This window comes from Maylandia zebra, linkage group LG14 (genome assembly GCF_041146795.1).
Source record: "Maylandia zebra isolate NMK-2024a linkage group LG14, Mzebra_GT3a, whole genome shotgun sequence".
Taxonomy (NCBI): domain Eukaryota; kingdom Metazoa; phylum Chordata; class Actinopteri; order Cichliformes; family Cichlidae; genus Maylandia; species Maylandia zebra.
This window is the reverse complement of record NC_135180.1, coordinates 26465073-26487178: the sequence shown is the minus strand read 5'-3', so window position 1 is coordinate 26487178 and position 22106 is coordinate 26465073. Positions and strand designations below refer to the sequence as shown.

General features: G+C 40.6%; 2 protein-coding genes across 2 annotated transcripts; both read right to left on the bottom strand.

Annotated features, from left to right (window-relative positions):
• Positions 1 to 4993: 4993 nt before the first annotated feature.
• On the bottom strand, positions 4994 to 8874 carry LOC101472441 (extracellular calcium-sensing receptor-like). Its single transcript, XM_004575544.3, has 9 exons — positions 8669 to 8874; positions 8066 to 8360; positions 7874 to 7960; positions 7521 to 7790; positions 7098 to 7307; positions 6724 to 6999; positions 6218 to 6445; positions 6008 to 6131; positions 4994 to 5904 (listed from the first exon to the last, which is right to left on the bottom strand). The coding sequence occupies exons 1-9, from the start codon at positions 8836 to 8838 to the stop codon at positions 4994 to 4996; spliced, it is 2571 nt and encodes an 856-aa protein (XP_004575601.1). The 5' UTR covers positions 8839 to 8874.
• Positions 8875 to 15219: 6345 nt separating this feature from the next.
• Positions 15220 to 19238, bottom strand: LOC101472737 (extracellular calcium-sensing receptor-like). Its single transcript, XM_012916142.2, has 9 exons — positions 19003 to 19238; positions 18463 to 18757; positions 18290 to 18376; positions 17838 to 18107; positions 17430 to 17636; positions 17073 to 17348; positions 16419 to 16646; positions 16213 to 16336; positions 15220 to 16130 (listed from the first exon to the last, which is right to left on the bottom strand). Exons 1-9 carry the CDS (start codon positions 19236 to 19238, stop codon positions 15220 to 15222), a joined length of 2634 nt encoding a protein of 877 aa, XP_012771596.2.
• Between the last annotated feature and the right edge of the window lie 2868 nt (positions 19239 to 22106).

The following is a 22106-nucleotide window of genomic DNA, read 5'->3' as shown; positions in this document are numbered from 1 at the left end:
GCGCGCACTGTGTGTAAGCATTCTCCACGACACTGCGCATCAGCATGTCGCCCGTCAAACTGTCACTGTCCTGCAAAACTCTGGTTGGAACTTCATCACCCACCCACCCTACAGTCCTGACTTCGCACCCAGTGACTACGACCTGTTCCCAAAGTTGAAAGAACATTTATCTGGAAGCCGATTCTGTGGCGGCGAGCGGGTATGACATAGGCATTGTAAAACTGCCACTGGGTCTACAAAAATGCATCGACCAAATTGACGATTATGTAGAAAAATAAGTCTTCGAACTTTAAAATGATGTAAATATTATGGAAAATAAATGGTTGTTTGTATTAAAATAATCTAAAATAATAGGAGGCCTTACTTTTGGGATTGCCTTCGTAATTTAAACAAATTCAGAACATCCAGACATGGCTCAAAAATTGGATTATTTGCAGATGACATTGTTTTAATGCTGTCCAAATTGAAGAGTTCAGTTCTCCAGCTACTCAAAACAATTAACTCATTCAGCAGCATCTCCGGTTATAAAATGTATTAATCCAAATTGGCCATTCTCTTCTTTACACATTCTGAAAGAATTAAACCATCCATTTAATCAATTTTTCAAGTTGCCAAAGACAGCCTTACCTATCTAGGTATAAAAATGACTCCAAAAATAGATGAATTGGTATATGCAAACTACACTCAAGCAATTAGCTCTGTTGTACAATCAATCAATAGATGGTCTATGGTGCCAATCTCTCTGTTTGGACACGTAAACATACTCAAGATGAGTGTTTTCCCACATTTCTTGATCTTTTCCAAGCCATTCCTCTCAGCCCACCAGATGACTTCTTCACAAAGATAAAAACAATCTTCAATAAATGTATCTGGAATAACAGACAAGCCAGATTATGCCTATCGTTACTATATCTTCTGTATGATAGAGGGGGCCTAGGTATACTAGACCTCAAATGGTACTATTGGGTTGCCCATCTCTCTACAGCCAAGTTATCTTGGGTGAAATTTAGAAAGGACAAGCACTACTAGACCACATTTGAGAACTTGGTTGTTGACTTTGTCCAAATCCCAAGCTTTAGAGAAACTTACTTTTTTGATTAAGGGTAAACATGCTTACTTTAAAAAGATGGGGAAAAAAAGTGGGGAAATTTTTTGTCTTTTTTTCGAATATCGAGCGATGACCGACAATGAACAGATATGACTGTACCCATTTAATTTGCATGGGAGATGTGCTGTTGTGGTTTTTGAAGATAGCCTGAGGAGCTTGCATGTGCTGGACTGTTCAATGGTAGGACAAGAGATGGAGATGTTAGATTGATTGCAATTTTTATTCTCTGCGGGAGTTTGCTTCATTCATCCTGGCCGCTGTTTACATCCCGCCAGATGCGGATGCGCAGGCAGCTCAGTGCGCACTCGCGGAGCAGATACTGCACATGGAGCGGACATTCCCGGACTCTCTCATCATTGCTCTTGGGGACTTTAACAAAGCCAATCTGAGCCATGAGCTTCCCAAATACAAGCAGTATATTAAATGCCCGACCAGAGAGGAGAGGACATTAGACCACTGTTACAGCACGATCAGCGGGGCCTATCGTGCAGTGCCCCGCGCTTCACTCGGACTTTCTGACCACGTCATGATCCACCTAATCCCCGCGTACAGACAGAGGCTGAAGCTCTCCAAACCTGTCGTGAGGACCAAAAAACTGTGGAGCAACGAGGCTGTGGAGGAGTTTGGAGTCCACAGACTGGGACACAATGAAGGCTGCTTCTAACAGCTTGGACGAGTTTACGGACACTGTCACCTCCTATATCCACTTCTGTGAGGACAGCATTGTGCCATCACGCACCAGGGTGAGTTATAACAATGACAAACCCTGGTTTACTCCTAAACTCAAAAAGCTGTGGCTGGAAAAGAGAAAGGCGTTCAGAAGCGGAGACAGGGACTGCTACAGAGAGGCCAAGTACAGGTTCACTAAAGAAGTGGACATTGCTAAACATCAGCACTCTGAGAAGATGCAGCAGCAGATCTCAGAGAATGACTCGGCCTCTGTGTGGAAAGGTTTTAGGAATATCACCAACTACAAGCCTAAAACCCCCCACTCCACTGACGACTTGCTCTTGGCCAACACCCTTAACGACTTTTAATGCCGTTTTGATGAGCCATCAGGCAGCCTTCACACCTCCAACGGCCCCAACAATAGAGACACTTTGGACACTCATTCCCCCACCTCTCCCCCCTCCATAGAGCCATCACCACCTTCAAACTGTTCACCTACAACACCCCCCTCCTCACCCCACACAAAAGAGGATTTCACACCACCTCCTCCCACCACAACTCTTCATATTCATGAAGCAGATGTGAGGAAGCAGTTTAAGAGTCTGAATGCTCGAAAAGTTCCCGGCCCAGACGGCGTGTCTCCTGCCACCCTCAGACACTGTGCAAACGAGCTGGCCCCAGTGTTTTCTGGCATTTTCAACTCCTCACTGCAGGCATGTCATGTGCCTGCCTGCTTCAAGTCCTCCACCATAATCCCTGTCCCCAAGAAACCTAGGATCACTGGACTAAATGACTACAGACCCGTGGCTCTGACATCTGTGGTCATGAAGTCATTTGAGCGCCTAGTTCTCTCCCATCTCAAGACCCTCACGGCCCCCCTCCTGGACCCCCTGCAGTTTGCATATAGAGCCAACAGGTCTGTAGACGACGCCATCAACATGGCCCTACACTTCATCCTGCAGCATCTGGACTCCCCAGGAACCTACGCCAGGATCCTGTTTGTGGACTTCAGCTCTGCCTTCAACACCATCCTTCCAGACCATCTCCGAGGCAAGCTTTCCCAGATGAATGTGCCTGATCCCATCTGCCGGTGGATCACTGACTTCCTGACGGACAGGAAGCAGCATGTGAGGCTGGGAAAGAATGTCTCGGACTCCCGGACCATCAGCACCGGCTCCCCTCAGGGCTGTGTTCTTTCTCCTCTGCTCTTCTCCCTGTACACCAACTGCTGCACCTCCACCCACCTGTCTGTCAAGCTAATCAAGTTTGCAGATGACACCACCGTTATCGGACTCATCTCGGACGGGGATGAGTCTGCCTACAGGAGGGAGGTTGAACGTCTGGTGTCCTGGTGCAGCCACAACAACCTGGTGCTGAATGCCCAGAAGACAGTGGAGATTATTGTGGACTTCAGGAAGCACACAGCTCCACTCCCCCCAATCATCCTGACTGACACCCCCATCACCTCTGTGGACTCGTTCCGCTTCCTGGGTACCACCATCACCCAGGACCTGAAGTGGGAGCCCACCATCACTTCCGTCATTAAGAAAGCCCAGCAGAGGATGTACTTCCTGAGGCAGCTGAAGAAATTCAACCTGCCAACACGGACGATGATGCAATTCTACACTGCAATCATCGAGTCCATCCTCACCTCCTCCATCACCGTGTGGTACGCTGGAGCCACTATCAGGGACAAACAGAGACTGCAGCGTGTTGTGCGCTCTGCTGAGAAGGTGATTGGCTGCAGACTCCCATCTCTGCAGGACCTGTACACCTCCAGGACACTGCGGCGTGCAGCTCGGATCTCAGCTGACCCTTCTCACCCTGGACACAGTCTGTTTGACCTGCTCCCCTCAGGCAGGAGGCTCCGGTCCATTCGCACCAGAACCTCTCGCCATAAGAACAGTTTCTTCCCCTCTGCTGTCGGACACATGAACAATAACCGTATGACTGTTCCCACCACTAACACATGACCCTACGCTGTGTTCACTGCATCATTCCATGTTTGGCACTGATCACCACCTGCACTCATGTATATATCATGTATATATCTATCCACTTAGCACTTTTAATTCTTATTCTTATTTTTATATTTTTATGACAGTATGTTTGCACTGAAGCACCGCAGCAATTTCCTAATGTTGTAAACCTGCTCAACATTTGGCAATAAAACCCTTTCTGATTCTGATTCTGATTCTGATTCTGAAGGAAGACACAGCTCATTGCTACAGCCGTTTTATCGGATCTCTCTCTCACTGACTTGGAATCTTCGGAATAAACTCTAGCCTGAAGCCCTGGGGAAACCAACTTAAAACGTATTGTCTCACTGTGTGTTCTTTTAGCACTGTCTGTTTCCTTGTTTGTTTGGGGTTTTTTTTGTATGTGTGTTTTTTTTTTTAATAATATGAGGCCATATTTCCATGAGTGAGTGTATATATCAGTATGTGTGTATACACAAGCTGGCTATACTTGGTGAGTGCACACTATTATTATCTACTTAATTTTCTATTTATTTTTACATATTTTATTTTATTTATTGATTTTATTTTGTTCTCTGTCTACCTCATTTAAATCATTTTCTTTAATCATGCTTTAACTTCAAATGCCACTAAATTCTGCACTGAGGCTCTTCCAAATAACTGTTGGGAGAAACCTCTAAACATCCTGTCACCGGGTGAAAAAAACCCTCCTCTATCGTCACAGTACCATCAATCAGAATGCGCAATTCAAATCAGGTGAGATTCAAACAGGTCAAGCAAGAAAGCAAGAAAGAAAATAGCTGCTATGATATGTATGAATGCATAATAGTGAAAGCCAAATGTCTCAATTGCTTGTAATCCAAAATTAGCGCTCAAAAATGAAAAATCCTTGTATTTAAAAGTCGCTAAAACCATATACTCACTGCAGATCACTGAAGGTGACCTGCAGTTTTTGAACCGGTCATAAAGTTTAAAATTCTAACAACCTTGCATAAAATTCATTTATTTGAAAAATGGGTCAAAGCTTCTTTGTATCTACTATTTCTGTTGTTGATACTTTCAAATTCATATAAGAGTATTATAAACCCTAGTCAATATACATCACATTTAGAAAGACAAGATATACAAGTATAAGCAATATGAGTCTTGCATGAATCTAATTATTTATATATTCATGATTTATTAATTTATATGTATTTATTTTCATGCATGCATTTTAATTTATGTGGAAACATTTTTACGATTCAGCACCACGACCCATTAAGGCCTTTTTTGTGTTGATCTCCGGTCTCATCAGGATTATGTAACATTTGGGTCCAAACAGTGTGATCAAGAGTCCAAAACTTGAGGCCAGGATGGCAAATACCTCCACTGCATCTGCATAATTTCCCGGTGAGCTGATATACACAGGAACAAAGGCCACCCACACAGCACAGAAGATTAGCATGCTGAATGTGATGAGTTTGGCCTCATTAAAACTATCAGGGAGATTCCTTGCCAGGAATGCAATAAGAAAACTGAGGACAGCCAAAATGCCAATATAACCCAATAACACTGCAAAACCCACAGTGGACCCAACTGTACACTCATAAACAATCTTATCATTTTGGTATTGGGTGTTTTTATATGGAGTTGGAGAGGAAGAAACAAGCCAGGTAGTGCAGATGGCTGCTTGAATAGATGTAAGGCACAGAACTGTTCCTCTCTGCTGCGTAACACCAAACCACTTCAGACTGGTTCCCCCTCCTGGCTTGGAGGCTTTGAACACAGCCAGAACAACTATGGTTTTTACCAGGATGCATGAGACACACAGCACAAAGCTGATGCCAAATGCTGCATGTCTGAGTTGGCATGTCCACATCCTGGGTCGTCCAATAAACAGCAGTGAACAAAGGAAACATAACTTGAGTGACAGCAAAAGCTGGAAACTAAGTTCTGAATTGTTGGCACGTACTATGGGTGTTCTGCGATGGTAGATAAAGATCCCTAGAATAACAGTACATATAAATGTGCCCAGTAATGAGGCTGCTGTCAAACAAATACCCAGAGGCTCAAGGTAAGAGAGGAACTCGGTCTTCTTTGGCACACATTGGTCACTCTGGGGGTTTGACCAAAAATCCTCTGGACAACTGGTGCACTCCAAGGAGTCTGATAAATAGGAAAAAGATGAAGAAAGGGGAGGATGGTAAAATGCATATTATAGTTAATATGAATTAAATTAAATATGGCATGTTGAAAGATAAACACTTACTGCTCTTATTAGTGACTTTTCCCTCAGAACAAGGGATGCAGTCAAAACAACATTTAGGTTCCCCCTTCTTTCTCACCATGTGGGTACCAGGTGGACAGCTCTCACTACATACTGATCGAACTGGCTGTTGGACAAACTTAAATATTACTTACTAGAATGAAATTCACTGTACATGTGACAAAAGGTAAAGTCTGAAAAGCCATTTATGACCTTTTTTGATTGAAAGTTCCAGAAGATTTTGTCTTCATCAAGTATGATTTCTTCATCTTTGAAAGTTGACCTCTTAACCTCACCCACATTCTGAACTTTAGTGCTTCCATCAGGGAGCCACAACCAGTTCATAACATCATAAATTGGCACCACATCACCATTTTCATCAAATGACACTTGATCACCAAATGGAGTGGAGAAATTTACCCTTTCCAAGTAATAAAGAAGCTGTTAAAAATTATAAATTAATAAATTATAAAAGTAATATATAAGAAATAGATTTCAAAGTACAGGCAAATTAAATCTAGCACTTGTTATACCTGTACATATAAATGCATTAAAATCCAATTCTAAATTAAACACGGGACGTCTCTAATCGCCATATATATGCATATAAGTTAATGTACTCTATTATAAATAACATATCCTACAGGGTGCATCTTGTTCTGAAAGTAATTATAGAACAAATGATTTACTCATAGATGGAGTATAAACAAATATCACACCTGCCATGGCTCCAGTGATTGTAAAGTGCCACAGCTGTGCCCACTGAAAGGCCCTCTTCTTGGCTTGCACTGCAGCATGTCATCAAGGGCATATGCCAGAGCATAAACAGCTTTGTACACATTGTACTCAGGCCGGAGGTTGGAAACGTCCAAGAACTTTGTATTCACATTTTCTAGATCTTCCTGTCCAGTACATAGTGCACCTCCACCTTCCATCCAGCCTGGTGGAGCTGGAGAAAATCTGCACTGGAATGTGAATTCCCAGAACTGATTCACCTGAAATATGTTATTGGCGAATTTTTATTTTATGCTTTGTTTTAACATTGACAACAAAAAATTCTTGCAACTACCACAGTAAATTTTTAAACTCTCACCATGCTGTTTCCATAGTTATTATTGTGATGTAGATCAGGACGTGTTTTTAATAGGAATTCCCTGAGCCCTGGTATTTCTCCTCGTCGAATAGCAATGCCCAGTGTACCACCCAGGTATGGCATGAGCTCAGGTGTTTGGAGCACAGCACCTGTTGCTGTCCAGCCTTCACTGGCCAACCACTGTAGGCCTGTTACATTCTGCTTGGCTACCTGTGCATTATATATTACCAAATGTAAGAAGTGATCATTCCACAAATACTTTGGTGACATTAAGATGTGACTGAAGTATTTCCTGATGTTAAAACTTATTCTATACCATTTGTGTTCTGTATTAATTCAAATAAAAATGTAATACATCTTTTACACAGAGTAGAGATGCAGATTTCCATAACAAGAAATAATCAGATTCTTTTAAAATTGCACCTCTTCTATAAGGTTTATCATGTGACTCAAATGTACAAAGGCAATGACCACACGAGCTGTTGATTTTTTCATCACATCCACAATCCTCCTCAGTTCATCTGTGTCTTTGTCCCAGGGTAAAACTTCAACGTAGGCAAGGCAACCTTCTCCAGACAAACTGAGCTCGGATTGTAAGGATCTGGCTGCATGAAGTCCATAATCATCGTCAGTGATGAGCAGACCTGCCCAAGTCCAGCCAAAATGTTTTAGGATCTGAATCATTGCACGTACCTAAGTGAAAACAGATTAAAACATGAGTGCTGCTGATCAGCTGCTGTTGACGTTTTGTATTTGTCCTGATTGATTTTTTTAACCTGGAAAGCATCACTTGGGATCGTCCTAAAGAAGGATGGATACTTTTGACGGTCAGTCAAACAGGAACATGTGGCAAAATAACTCACCTGTGAAAACCACAGACAATATATTGTACATTATTTTTGACATTGAATTTACAGTTAAATCAATATAACCATAAATAATATTCTATGGTTAAACTGAAAACTTACCATGGGTACTCTGTACAAACCTAAGACGCTGGAGATAGCAATAGAACGTGTAGAGGAAGTTTCACCCACGATCGCTAGGACTGGAGGTTTTCCAACACATGTATTATGTAATATAATTTGTTCCTCTTGACCACTGGCTAATGACAACGCTCCACGGAATCCAATTCTAAGTTCAGCACAGTTGTCATAAAGAGTGTATCCCACAGTCACATTAGGCAGCAAGTTGGAGTTGTTGTTGATCTCATCAACAGCAAAAGCCATGGTTTGTGCTTGCCTAAACCCCTGAACATAGAAACTAATAAAAAAACATTTTGATTTGAAAAATACATCATTAGAAAACATGTTACAAAGATACTCATACAAATAATTAAGGAAACTAAATAACAACAATTATAGGGATATTTTAATGAAAAAATAATCAAGAACAAGCTTCAGTCAGTATGCGTTATTCTGAGCGTCAGCGAAGAAAACAAAGTATAGTTACTTTAGACATAACATTTATATTTAAATTAGCATTAGGTTTGTCCCTGTTCTCTCTCTTTTTGTTGTTTCCCTGTCATATTTACCTTGTTTTACTTCCCTATTTCACCCTGTCATACTTACCCATGGCAAGAAGGCTGTTGTGGCTGTGAGGTAAAAGACAGGTCAGGAACACTTGAGAAAAAGTGGACTGGAAACAATCCACCCAGGATGACATCTCCACTCTTGTGCATTATGTTTAGATGAAATTGCCCCTGTAGCTGACATGAGGAGGGAAACACAGAAGAGGACATAGCATAAGAAAAGTAGGAATACAGCAAAATGAACAAGAGCAAATTACTTCGTAAAAATGAGCTCATGACAGCTTTCAGATTTTCTGACCTTAGTCATTGCATTTTATTGCATTGCCATTGCCTTTTATTGACATGAATCGTGCACACCGCCCTTCAGTGAAAATCAAGAAGAAAGGGCAGGGCTTAACCTTTTAAGACCTACCATAGAAAAGTCCGCAAGAGTTTACTTTATATTTTTACATGCTGTAGTGCCATTTTTGGGAGCATTTCAAGTTGCTATACATCAATACAACTGTTATAGCCCAGATTTTAATAATATGTATGCATTAAGTCCATAGTAACTACATAAATTGCAAAAAAGTGCAATAAACTACAAAAAAAATTAAAATTGTTTTTGTTTTGTTTTTTACATATATTTCTACTTGGAGAAATTTAAGAGGTTTATCCCTCAAAACTTTAAATACAAAAAAGTTGCAAAAAATAGTTTACAACAACAGGAAATTTATTTTGAGTGTCTTCATAGTTTTATTTTTGAGATACACCATTTTTTATATACTGCAGAAAAAACGAAAAACAATCCTATAATGCAAATTTGCAAAACAAAAACAGCATGTGCATCAAAATAAACTATTTAAAGTAGTGCAATTTGAGTCCTAAGCATCCCAGAAACTATTCAGAAAAGCATAAAGTCAAACATAACTTTTAAAAACATCAAAAAACATCAGTATGGGCTTTTAAGGCCTACAAGTAAAAAGCTACATTTTCCGCGAAAATGACGTCACTTCCGGTTTCGGGCAGGTAATGTCGGACATGCGATTGTTTGCGCTGACGTCTATTTTAATGTAGGAAGTGTTATGAACAGCTGATCGGATCGGCAAAGCGTGTTTCTGGAATATTATGTTTTTGTTCCTGCAAGCGCTTTTTATGCAATTTTTGCAAAGCTATATGTGGAAGGAAACCGTGACCTAGGTCAAGCTGATGGCATAAGATGTATGTACAACTCCTCCGGTTTCATATGCAAAAAAATATTATTGTGCTAGCTTACGTGGTTCCGGTTCTACGGGGATTTAAAAATAGTTACGCAAAACGGAGCGTGCCCGCGCCGACCGGCTTTAAAGAGTTAAATACTGATCAGATATTACTTTTGTATCCAGGCAGATTTAGGTAAGATTAAGCAGATTTGAGTGTATTACTTCTCAAGATGACCTCAAGCTCACAAAAAATAATTTATTTTTGTCTATGGTTTCATTTTTGTTAAATATCATTCTGTTTTTCAATGGTTATAATAGAATAATGAATGTTGTGTTGGTTCAACCAAGACACCAGGTGCACATGGAGCAATATGTATTGTGGTGAGCTGGGAATCTTACAACAAAAGACCCACACAGAGGTTGAGCCTGCAGTTCTACCCCAAGTCACGAGATTACACTAGCCGCTCCCAATACGCCATAATATCAAACTGTCACGGCTGGGAAGGCGAGCCGTGTGGTGTGGAGGAAGGAGGACCCAAGATGCAAGCAGTGGATGAAAATGCTAGTGAAGTTTATTTACAAGGTATAGTGGCAAACAAGCAGTGGGGCATGACAAATAACTGAGAACACCTAAACTGGGAGAACTAAAATAACAGACCTGGGAGCATACGACAAAGGGATGAGAGGCAGAGAGGCAGAGAGGCAGAGAGGCAGAGAGGCAGAGAGGCAGAGAGGCAGAGAGGCAGAGAGGCAGACGACGAGCAGGACACCGAGTAACACAGACGAACCAGCAACGGGCAGGAGAACACACAGGGCTTAAATACACACACCAGTAATCAGCGGATGAGAGACAGGAGGGCAACACAGCTGGGAGAAATCAGAGCTGATGGGACAGGGGAAACGTAAACTGAACACACTCACATCAGACAGAGACCTTCACAATAAAACAGGAAACTCTGACACGGGGAACCAAACAAGACACAGATCTAAACAGACAGCTTCACAAACAGATGGGTGACACCATAGACAGACAGAGACACAGACGCAGACTCAAAGGCAGACCGAATATAACACATAGAACTGAAACAATAATAATCATCATCATCATAATAAACTAGAAAATGATAATAAACTAAAAGCGCTGGGTCACCGACCCAGGACCATGACACAAACTGTAATTCATATTTAGCAAAGTTTATGGTGAATATCTCAACAAGCAATGTTTAAAAAAAAAACCCAAAAAAACAAAACAGTCCAAATCCCAATAGAATAGAATAGAATAGAATTCAACTTTATTGTCATTGCACATGCACAGGTACAGGGCAACGAAATGCAGTTTGCATCCATCCAGAAGTGCTTTAGTGATATAGATATATTACAATATATATTAGCAATAATATAGATATGTGAGTATATTACAGAAATGGGTCTATTATGGTATGTTATAATGTACACGGTATGAAGTATGTTGTGAATATTCTATAACTATAAGTATGTACAGGCTGTAGTGAGTACAAGCTATGTACAGGATATGAACAGGATATAAATATGAAAAACTATACAGAATATGAAATAAATAACTTTACAGAATCTGGGATATACAGCTATACAGAAATGGGAACTATGCAAGTTGTAAACAGTTGTAGGATTAAAGATTATCGAATGTACAGAATGATTATTTACACAGAGCTATACAGTAGTGCAGTTAAGATAAGTGAGGGTGTAGATAGTTTCTACAGAGGCTATATAAAGTGCTAGTGGTTGTGAGTGGTGGTTCAGTCAATAGTTTTTGACTGTAAAATTGTCATCATCAGAATTTTTTTATTCCATGAGTGAGTTTTTTTTTTTTAAATAATAATAATAATACATTTTATTTATCGGCCCCATTATAGACCGTCAAGGTTGCCTAACAATAGTACAAAATAAATAAATACATAAAATCACAAAGTAAATGAAAAAAAACAAGCATTAAAGTATAAAGGCAAGAATAAAAGCTAAACGAGGTAAATATAGGTTAAGACAGAATCATAATGAAGGCTAGGTAATTTTGAATAGATGGGTTTTAAGACGCGATTTAAAAGTGGTGAGAGAGTTTGTAGTCCGAAGATCTGGTGGAAGTGCATTCCAAAGTCTTGGGGAAGAACAACCAAAGGCTCTGCGTTCCAAGCAAGTGAGCAGGTGGAACAGACAGAACGGAAGTTGAAGAAGAGTGGCGTGTACGAGGGGTTAAGTATGTATGGAGAAGATCAGATATATGTGGGGGAGCAAGGTCACGAAGAGCTTTGAAGGTAAGAAGCAGGATCATGAAACTGAAACGGAGGTGAACTGGAAGCCAATGGAGCTGTTTAAGAACAGGTGTTGTATGTTCAATTTTTGGAGAGATTTATGAAGTAGGAATTTACCACAGAGAATTGAATTACAGTAATCGAAACAACATATGAGAAGAGCATTGACAAGAATGGTGGTACTGTTTGGAGAGAGTGAAGGACGAAGGCAGTTAATATTACGAAAATGATATTATTTATATGTGCTGTGAAGGAAAGAGTGCTGTCGAGGATGACACCAAGACTCTTAACTTGAAGGGAAGGTGTGACAACAGAGTGGTCAATGGATAATGAAAGACTTCTGGTTGGAACTTTAGTCAGTTTTGATTTGGTGCCTATTAGAATAAATTCTGTTTTATTGCCATTAAGTTTAAGAAAGTTGTGAGCAAAAACCAGACCTTGATTTCACTTAAACAATCAGAAATAGATGTGGGTGGGATAGTAGCTGTAGGTTTGGAAGATAAGTAGAGCTGGGTGTCATCTGCATAGCAGGGAAATTTGATGTTATATTTCTTGAATATATTACCTAGGGGTAGGAGATAGATAATAAAAAGTAAAGGACCCAGGACAGAGCCTTGGGGTGTACCGGAGTTAACTGGAGCAGATAGTGATCTGTGAGTGCGTAATTGAACAAACTGAATGGACAGAGAGATACGAGGTAAACCAGGCGAGTGCTGTACCATCGATGCCAAGAGATGTGTCACAGCCGGGCAGCCAACTCAAGGATTAGGATGCACACACCCAGGGCTGGACTGGGACAAAAAAATCAGCCAGGGCATTTTGACTAGCGACCAGCCCACCAGGTATTATAGGAAAATCCACAAAGCCAGGTGGCGCTCGGACTGGTCCCGCAGCTCTTCATGCTGGCGACGCACCTCCACCGCCTGCTCCCGCTGGGCGGCCGCCATTTCGGCCACCCTCTGGCCCAGCTCCTCCCTTCCCTGGCTCCGATAAGGACCCGCCGTGCCGCCTCCTGGGTTTCGGCACCAATGTGGTGAGAACAAGGCACGACGGGACCACAGATCATCATTCAGAGCCATCTTTATTTACACTCACCACAACACAACACCACACACACCTGAGTCCCTGTGTTTTAACCTGGTGGGCGTGATTACGGATGCCGTGCAGGTGCGTCCATCCTCCCTGCACAGCACCGCAGACCACACCCCACCACATATGTGTAAAAAAGATTTGTGTGTGTGTAAAAAAGATTTGTATGTGTAAAAAGAATTTGTGTGTGCGCAGTTCAAAAAAAGCGCCCCTCGGACAGCCAAACCCATCTGTTCTCTGATTGGATTGTTATATTTGTGATTGACATGACATTGACCAATCAGATGAAAGGAAGAAAAATAGGGTCAAAATTCGTACTTGTAACTTGCAGGGTTTTTTTTGGCTAAATCCACACATAAATCTTTTTTACGCACACACAAATTAATTTTACACATACAAATCCTGATTTACAAGTACAAAACTGATTTACAAGTACAAAATATTTATGACCACAATTGAGCCCATAAAGCTAGCCAAACAGTAAAGACACAGTGAGTAAATACTTTGGCAATAAATTAAGGAGTGAGTACACAGAGAATGTGCTTCGGATGAAGCACATGAAGATTATACTATGAAAAAATAAGTTATCTAATTTTTTAAAATTAAATTGCTATGCAGATAAGCTACTCAAACATACCACTGTGTGTTGGAACAGGAAGTGATACTCTACCGCAGAGAGAGTGAACACCAAGTGACAGCGCCACTCAAAGGAGTGCCAAAGAAAGAAAGGGGAAACGCAGACAACCTGATGAGGAACAAAGGAAAACACACACAATATATACACAGAGGGTAATGTACCATGTACCATGTACCAGTACCGTGACATCTATACCATTTATTTTGATTATTAAGTCAAACTATCATCATCATCATCATATGACTCCTTAATGTAGGGAATAAACCACACAAAATTTATGGGAAATTGGAGGAACAAGCAGGAACTATGTGAAACCTCACAATGTATATATAAATAAAAAGATTAATAACACAATTTAACTGTTGGATCATTTTTGAAATCCTGAAGCAATGCAATTTAGCCATGCGGCTCAATGTAAGGAGCTCTCTGATTGGTTGGACAGACACAGGCTGGATGCCTGGATCTACACTGCTGTTTGTGCTTATACCTTTGCCCTGCTAAGAATTGTGTGTGCTTGTACAAAGGCCATTCAGCTTCAGGATTTACTCTAACCAACGCGTATATGTGAAGAATGAAGAGACCCTGCAATGAAACAAAACTGAACCTCTGAGTGTGCACCTGTGGACTCAGTCTGACTACCTGTTGAAGGTGGCTAACATGGCTAACACTAGCATCACTGCATGTAACCCTGTTATTCCTTCCTCATTCCTTATATGAATGAGAGAACTGACAGAGGGACGTATTTGAATATCTTCTGTTCCACCTTTCCTAACCTGGAAGCTGAGGATGACTTAATCCTGACAAGGACACAAACCTCAGCACATATCATAGATGTTTCATTCTCTGTGCAGCAATTTCAGAGACGGATCGCAACAACCACTCATTAAGATCGTCCAGAAATCTGTCCCTTTCTGGCAACTGTGGAAACTTCAAATAAGAAGAATAAGAATCCATATGTAATGGTTTGTTTATTTAGAGAAAGTAATTCTGTATTATGTATAAGGCTAAATTTAATCATGGTGAGCCACACACGTGCATTGGAAAAGTATAAATGATTCACATTTTAACACAATCATGAAAAAAAAATGTAATAGAATTTCAATAGAGTACCTAACTGTTTTTAATATGTTCTCCTAACTGTTTTACCATGTTCTCACTTTCATGGTGTGAATGGAAAGAATTTTTTTAAAGGTTCAATATATTTGGTTAAATGTATAATATGTAATAATTTGTTTTTCTGCATTAACTTTTCTGCTACATATGGAAAAATATTGTGATTCAGTCCCACGGGAAATTATTGCTTTTTTGGTGTTGAGTTCTGGTCTCATTAGGATTATGCAACATTTGGGTCCAAAAAGTGTGATTAAGAACTGCTTTTCTAGTCTATGTGGAAAAATACTTAAGATTCACTGCCACGACCCATTATAGCCTTTTTTGTGTTCAATTCGGGTCTCATTATTATTATGTAACATTTGGGTCCAAACAGTGTGATCAACAGTCCAAAACTTGAGGCCAGGATGGCAAATACCTCCACTGCATCTGCATAATTTCCTGGTGAGCTGATATAAACAGGAACAAAGGCCACCCACACAGCACAGAAGATCAGCATGCTGAATGTGATGAGCTTGGCCTCATTAAAACTATCAGGGAGATTCCTTGCCAGGAATGCAATTAGAAAACTGAGGAAAGCCAGAACGCCAATATAACCCAGTAATACTGCAAAACCCACAGTGGACCCAAATGCACACTCATAAACTATCTTATCATTTTGGTATTGGGTGTTTTTATGTGGAGTTGGAGAGGAAGAAACAAGCCAGGTAGTGCAAATGGCTGCCTGAATAGATGTAAGAAACAGAACTGTTCCTCTCTGCTGCGTAACACCAAACCACTTCAGACTGGTTCCCCCTCCTGGCTTGGAGGCTTTGAACACAGCCAGAACAACCATGGTTTTTACCAGGATGCATGAGACACAAAGCACAAAGCTGATCCCAAATGCTGCATGTCTGAGTTGGCATGTCCACATCCTGGGTCGTCCAATGAACAGAAGTGAACACAGGAAACACAACTTGAGTGACAACAATAGCTGGAAACTAAGTTCTGAATTGCTGGCACGTATTATAGGTGTTCTGCGATGGTAGAAAAAGATCCCTAGAACAACAGCACAAATGAGTGTGCCGAGCAGTGAAGTTGCTGCCAAACAAATACCCAGAGGCTCATGGTAGGAGAGGAACTCTGTCTTCTTGGGAACGCAGTAGTCACGCTGGGGGTTTGACCAAAAATCCTCTGGACAACTGGTGCACTCAAATGAGTCTTAAAAAGAAGAAGATGGTGAAATGCATATTATATTTCAAAGAAAAAAATAAATATGCCATGTTGAAAGATAAACACCTACTGCTTTTATTAGTAATTTTTCCCTCAGAACAAGGGATGCAGTCAAAACAGCATTTGGGTTCCGCCTTCCTTCTCACCATGTGGGTACCAGGAGGACAGCTCTCACTGCATACTGATCGAGGTGGCTATTGGACAAAGTTAAACATTACTTGCCAAAATTACATATGCTATACATGTGACAATGTAAAAGTCTAAGAAACGTATAACCTTTTTCAAATCAAAGTTCCAGAAGATTTTGTCTTCATCAAGTATGAGTTCTTCACCTTTGAAAGTTGACCTTTTAACCTCACCCACATTCTGAACTTCAGTGCTTCCATCAGGGAGCCACAACCAGTTCATCACATCGTAAATTGGTACCACATCACCATTCTCATCAAATGACACTTCATCACCAAATGGTGTGGTAAAGTTCACCCTTTCCAAGTAATAAACAAGCTGTTAAAAAAATAAAATAAACTATTGGACTCATTATATTTAAATATAGAAATCAAGGTATTTCACTAATAACCTGTATGTATGTGTACATAATAAACAAGCTGTTAAAAAAGTGATTCATCAGAAATAAATTATTTTTCACATTGAAATAGTGGCATACTATTCAGAGGTCATTATGCCTATTTTATTTAAATATAGAAATTACAGGAAGAACAAGTTATATCACAAAAGGTCAATGATCTCTCCGATCTAAATATACGAAGCACTACACTATCAGGAGTACAGAAAATCCTTTTAGCTCCTTCCAGCTGTTTAACCAGTAAAACATATGGCATTTTGTTTAATCCCACAGGATGAATGTCACCCTGAAAGTAATTACAAGCAAACAATTTGTTTAGTTAGGTGGACTGTAAACTGATATCACACCTGCCATGGCTCCAGTGACTGCAAAGCACCACAGCTGTTCCCACTGAAAGGCCCTCTTCCTGGCTTGCACCGTAGCATGTCATCAAGGGAATATGCCAGGGCATAAACAGCTTTGTACACGTTATACTCAGGCCGCAGGTTGGTAATGTCCAAGAACTCATTGTCCACATTTTGCAGCTTTTCCTGTCCAGTGCATAATGCACCTCCACCTTCCAGCCAGCCTGGTGGAGCTGGTGCAAATCTGCACTGAAATGTGAATTCCCAAAACTGATTCACCTGAAATATTTAGATTTTATAAATATAAATTATGATAATATCTAGTTCTTGCACATACCATACTAAATGTAAAAACCTCACCATGCTATTTCCATAGCTATTGTTGTAATGTAGAGTGGGACGTATTTTTAACAGGAATTCCCTGAGCCCTGGTATTTCCCCATGGCGAATGGCAATACCCAGTGTACCACCCAGGTATGGCATAAGCTGAGGTGTTTGGAGCACAGCAGCTGCTGTCCAGGCCTCACTGGCCATCCACTGTAGGCCTGTTACATTTTGCGTCACTACCTGTGCATTGTAATATACCAAATATTGAAACTGGCAAATACTTTAGGGACATTATCATGCCATTGAATTGCTTCTCTTGCAAAATAATTCCACATGATTTAATTTCTTTACTCATTCACACAAACATACAAAATGTTTTACACACTATAGTTAATTCAAATCTTTATAATTATTAATAATAAAATTGTTGTAAAGCCAGACCTCATTCATAAGGTTTAGTATGTGACTCTCATATGCAAAGACAATTACAACTCGAGCTGTGGATTTTTTCATGACATTCACAATCCTCCTGACTTCATCTGTGTTTTTGTCCCGAGGCAAAACCTCAAAGTACGCCAGGCAACCTTCACCAGACCGACTGAGCTCAGATTGTAAGGATCTTGCTGCATTATGTCCATAATCATCATTACTGATGAGCAAACCTGCCCAAGTCCAGCCAAAATGTTTTAGAATCTGGATCATAGCACGTACCTATGTGAATACAGATTAGAACAGGGGTGCATAGTCTAGAAAAATCTTTCATTAGAGTTACTTTTCATCAGCTTTACAGCACATCATTATGTATTCTGTTGGAAAACAGGTATTCATCAGGTATATCCTTAAATATACTTTAGTTCTTTATTTTTTATTGCTTTAATTTTGGTGATGTTTACCTGGAAAGCATCACTTGGTATTGTCCTAAAGAAGGATGGATACTTTTGACGATCAGTCAGACAGGAACATGTGGCAAAATAACTCACCTGTCAAAAATGCAAGCTTTATATTGTATTAAATATACAGTTAATTCAACCAACAATAACATGCTATGGTTAAACTGAGAACTTACCATAGGTACTCTGTACAAACCTAAGACGCTGGAGATAGCAATAGAACGTGTAGAGGAAGAATCACCCACAATCCCTATGACTAGAGGATTTCCAGCACATGCATGATCCAATATAATTTGTTCCTCTTGACCATTGACTAATGACAATGCTCCTCGGAATCCAATTCCAAGTTCAGCACAGTTGTCATAAAGACTGTATCCTAAAGTCACATTAGGTAAAAGTTCAGAGTTTTTGTTGATTTCATCAATAGCAAAAGCCATGATTTGTGCCAGCCTAAATCCTTGTACATAGAATCTAAAAAAAGAAAAAGTTAATTATTGTAAAATAAAAACAAGATACTTGGAAAACGGAGTGCAAAATTAATTAACAAAAAAAATACAGACACTGAATGAAAACAATTAAAAGGACATTTTAATGAAAAAATAACAGCAGACGGTCAAGAAACTTGCATGATGATATTAATACTTTAGTTATAAAATACAATGGTACTCATTTCCCACAATTTTTTCTTTTCTTCATTCCCCCCTGGCCATACTTACCCATGACATGTAGGCTGTTGTGGTTCTGAGATAAAAGACAGGTCAGGAACACTTTTAAAAAAATGGACTGGAAACAGTCCACCCAGAATTACATCTCCAGTCTTGTGCACCCCATTTAGATGAAATTCTCCTTGTAACTGACAAGAGCTGGGAAATACAGAAGATAATAAAGCATAAGAAAAGTAGAAATATAGTAAAACAAGCAAGAGCAAATTGGTTTGAAATAATAACCACATGGCAGCTTTCTGATTTTCTGAGCCTAGTAATCAGGTTTTATTGTTTTGTCATTCCTTTTTATTGGAATACAGTGTTAGATAATCTTGCAGCCCACCCATCTGGGAAAAGGGGGCAGGGCAGACTTAGAAAACAGTAAAAGTGAATTAGTAGATAACAAGAACTTTGTTTTGTGTGTGTGTTTTGTTAATTTCATTTCTTTTTAACAGATGTAAAAGATTACTGAATATTTTTATGGTTCAACAAATGTATGAAATACACATCAAAAATATGATTCATGTACAGCAAGGTTTATGATGAAAATACCTTGTTAAAATAAAATATTAAGTCAAATCTAGCTGTCTTGGACTATAAAATTTCCATATTGTCAGAATTTTTTTTTTTAATTTGTTCTTTTCACACAAAAGGAACCTATGCACACAGTGTTCCAAGACAAGTAAGTGTTTATTGTCAGAGTTTTTCATGATTTCTGCTTGGGCATCTCTCCAGTTGCCTCCACTCTGGCTCAGCTAGCACAGCTCTCTCATCAGGTGCTGGCATCCTACTCAAATAGGGGAGGTATGATTAGATGATGGTTATCAGCTGTGTAGGTTAGCCTTCCTGCCACCACAGCCTGTTTCCACTGCTCCACCCCTCCCCTGCAAAACCCCAGTCAAGGCTGAAGCCAGAATGTGGAGTTTATCCAACTTAAACTAGCATGTCCAGGGTCATGGGCCGTGGGTGGCGAAGCTCGACGAATGGAACAGTGGTGCAAGAGTTGATGGAGGAGAGGCATTGTTTTGCAGGTGTAGTCAAACAGGAGGGGGGAAGAGGAGGCCCGGGTGAGTCCAGAAAAATAGTGATCTGAGGCAGGGAGACAGGCAAGCCAGACTGTGAGGACTGGCCCTGGGACTGAGCTCCTCTCTTTTTAACTGGGTCCTGGACTTCCTGACCAACAGACCACAGTCTGTGAGGATCCACAATGTCTCCTCACCTTCCAGAGTCCTCAGCATTAGCTCCCCGCAGGGCTGTGTGCTAAAGCACCTCCTGTTCACACTGCTTACATATGACTGCTCACCCAACCATCCAAGCTGTCATATTGTAAAGTTTGCAGACAACACAGCTGTGGTTGGTTGCATCACAAACAATGATGAGACCGGCTAAAGGAAGGAGGTGGAACACTTGGAGGACTGGTGCAGGCAAAGCAATCTCTGCTTAAATTAGAAGAAGACGAAGGAGATGATTGTGGACTTCAGGAGGGGAACACACACACACACACACCCCTGCACGTTAGAGGATCTGCAGTCGAAGTAGTACCCAGCTACAAGTACCTGGGTACGTACCTGGATAGCAACCTCACCTGGAAAAACAACACTTCCAGCCTGATCAGGAAGGCTCACCAGAGGCTCTACTTCCTGCGGAGGTTGACGCGTGTGGGAATGGAGAGCTCAGTCCTCATCTCCTTTTACAGATGTGCGGTAGAAAATGTTCTGTGCTCTGGCATCAACGTGTGGCACGGAAAATGCACTGTGGCAGAGGGGAAAGCTCTACAGAGGGTGTTGAAGGCTGCACAAAGAGTTGTCGGAGGCAGCCGCCCAACCGTCACAGACATATAAGCCTCCAGATGCAGGAAGAGGGCCACCTGTATCATGAAGGACTCCACTCACCCAGCACACACACTCTTTGTCCCGCTCCCCTCAGGCAGGAGGCTGAGGAGCATTAAATGCAAAACCACCAGACTGAGAAACAGCTTCATTCCAGAAGCTGTGAGACTTCTCAGTGCATAATGGACAAGAACTGTTATTGTAGCACCTTAACCACTACTTGACACTTATTGACACTGTAACTTTATCAATGCATGTCATCATGCCCTTTGCAGCTAAAGTATTTATTTACACCCATATTTATACCCACACTCTATACCCATACTCCATACTGGTACTCAGGTTGTTGCACTCTACTTATGGTATTATTTATTGTATTGTCTTATTACTTGTCATTTCTGTTTGTTAAAAAAAAACAAATAACAACCCCCCCCCCCAACTATTTATTTATTACTTTGAAAAAAAAATTCTGTTTCTTCATTATTTTTGTTTCCTTTCACTCCAGGACCATGTATACATAATTTCATTCCACCTCATGTTAACATGTGATGCGAATGACAAATAAAGCTCCTTGAATCCTTGAATGGCTACCAGCTGGTGGAGAGCAAGGGAGATCAGTGTCCAGGTGAGTGTGTCATGGATCGGCTGTGTGGCAGGCGGGAGGAGGACCCAATCGCAAGATTCACAAACACGGGGATGAACTCAAAAGCAGCTTTATTGCTGACAGGCAGAACATAGGAAATACAGAACTCAACTAAACTGGGAATCAATAAACTAACACTCGTAGGGAGACACAGGGAATCCACACAGCAATGAGGGAGAACGCGACGCCGAACAGAGGGAGACGCAGACAGAAATACACAGAGGGTTAACGAGGAAAGTGGGAACACACGGGGAACACAGCTGACACAGATAACCATAACGAGGTTGCAAGGTTGAATGATTGTCCAGGAAGCTAATGGGTAAGCAGATGTTTTGGCAAAGGCTGATTGCTGGTCTTAAATACTGCTGGCTCAGTCAGTCTCAAAATGGGAGTGAACATGATAGACTTACACTGGTTCTAAATGAGAAAACTCTTTAACAGTTGAATTCACTGAGGCTCATTTATCACAGCACAAAATATATAAAATGAGGCAGCAGTGAGGCAGCAGAAAAAGTTACAAATCTGTTACAAATAAGTCCTGACTTACAACACAACAACAGCTGTGGAAACAACATGGTACTACTACTACTATAGTAGTTGCAAGAATTTCTTAATATTATTGTTTTTAATTTAATTGTTTGTAA

Bases quoted from the DNA above. Each gene is read 5' to 3' on its own strand.
- LOC101472441 (XM_004575544.3), bottom strand. From the start codon at position 8,838: ATGTCCTCTTCTGTGTTTCCCTCCTCATGTCAGCTACAGGGGCAATTT. The intron at 7,308-7,520 runs GTGCAATTTTAA...TATAATGCACAG, and splicing joins TGATAAACCTTATAGAAGAG to GTAGCCAAGCAGAATGTAAC. The intron at 5,905-6,007 runs GTAAGTGTTTAT...CCTATTTATCAG, and splicing joins AAAAGTCACTAATAAGAGCA to ACTCCTTGGAGTGCACCAGT.
- LOC101472737 (XM_012916142.2), bottom strand. From the start codon at position 19,238: ATGTGGTTATTATTTCAAACCAATTTGCTCTTGCTTGTTTTACTATAT. The intron at 18,758-19,002 runs GTAAGTATGGCC...TTCTTTTTTTAG, and splicing joins CAACAGCCTACATGTCATGG to ATTCTATGTACAAGGATTTA. The intron at 16,131-16,212 runs GTAGGTGTTTAT...CTTCTTTTTAAG, and splicing joins AAAAATTACTAATAAAAGCA to ACTCATTTGAGTGCACCAGT.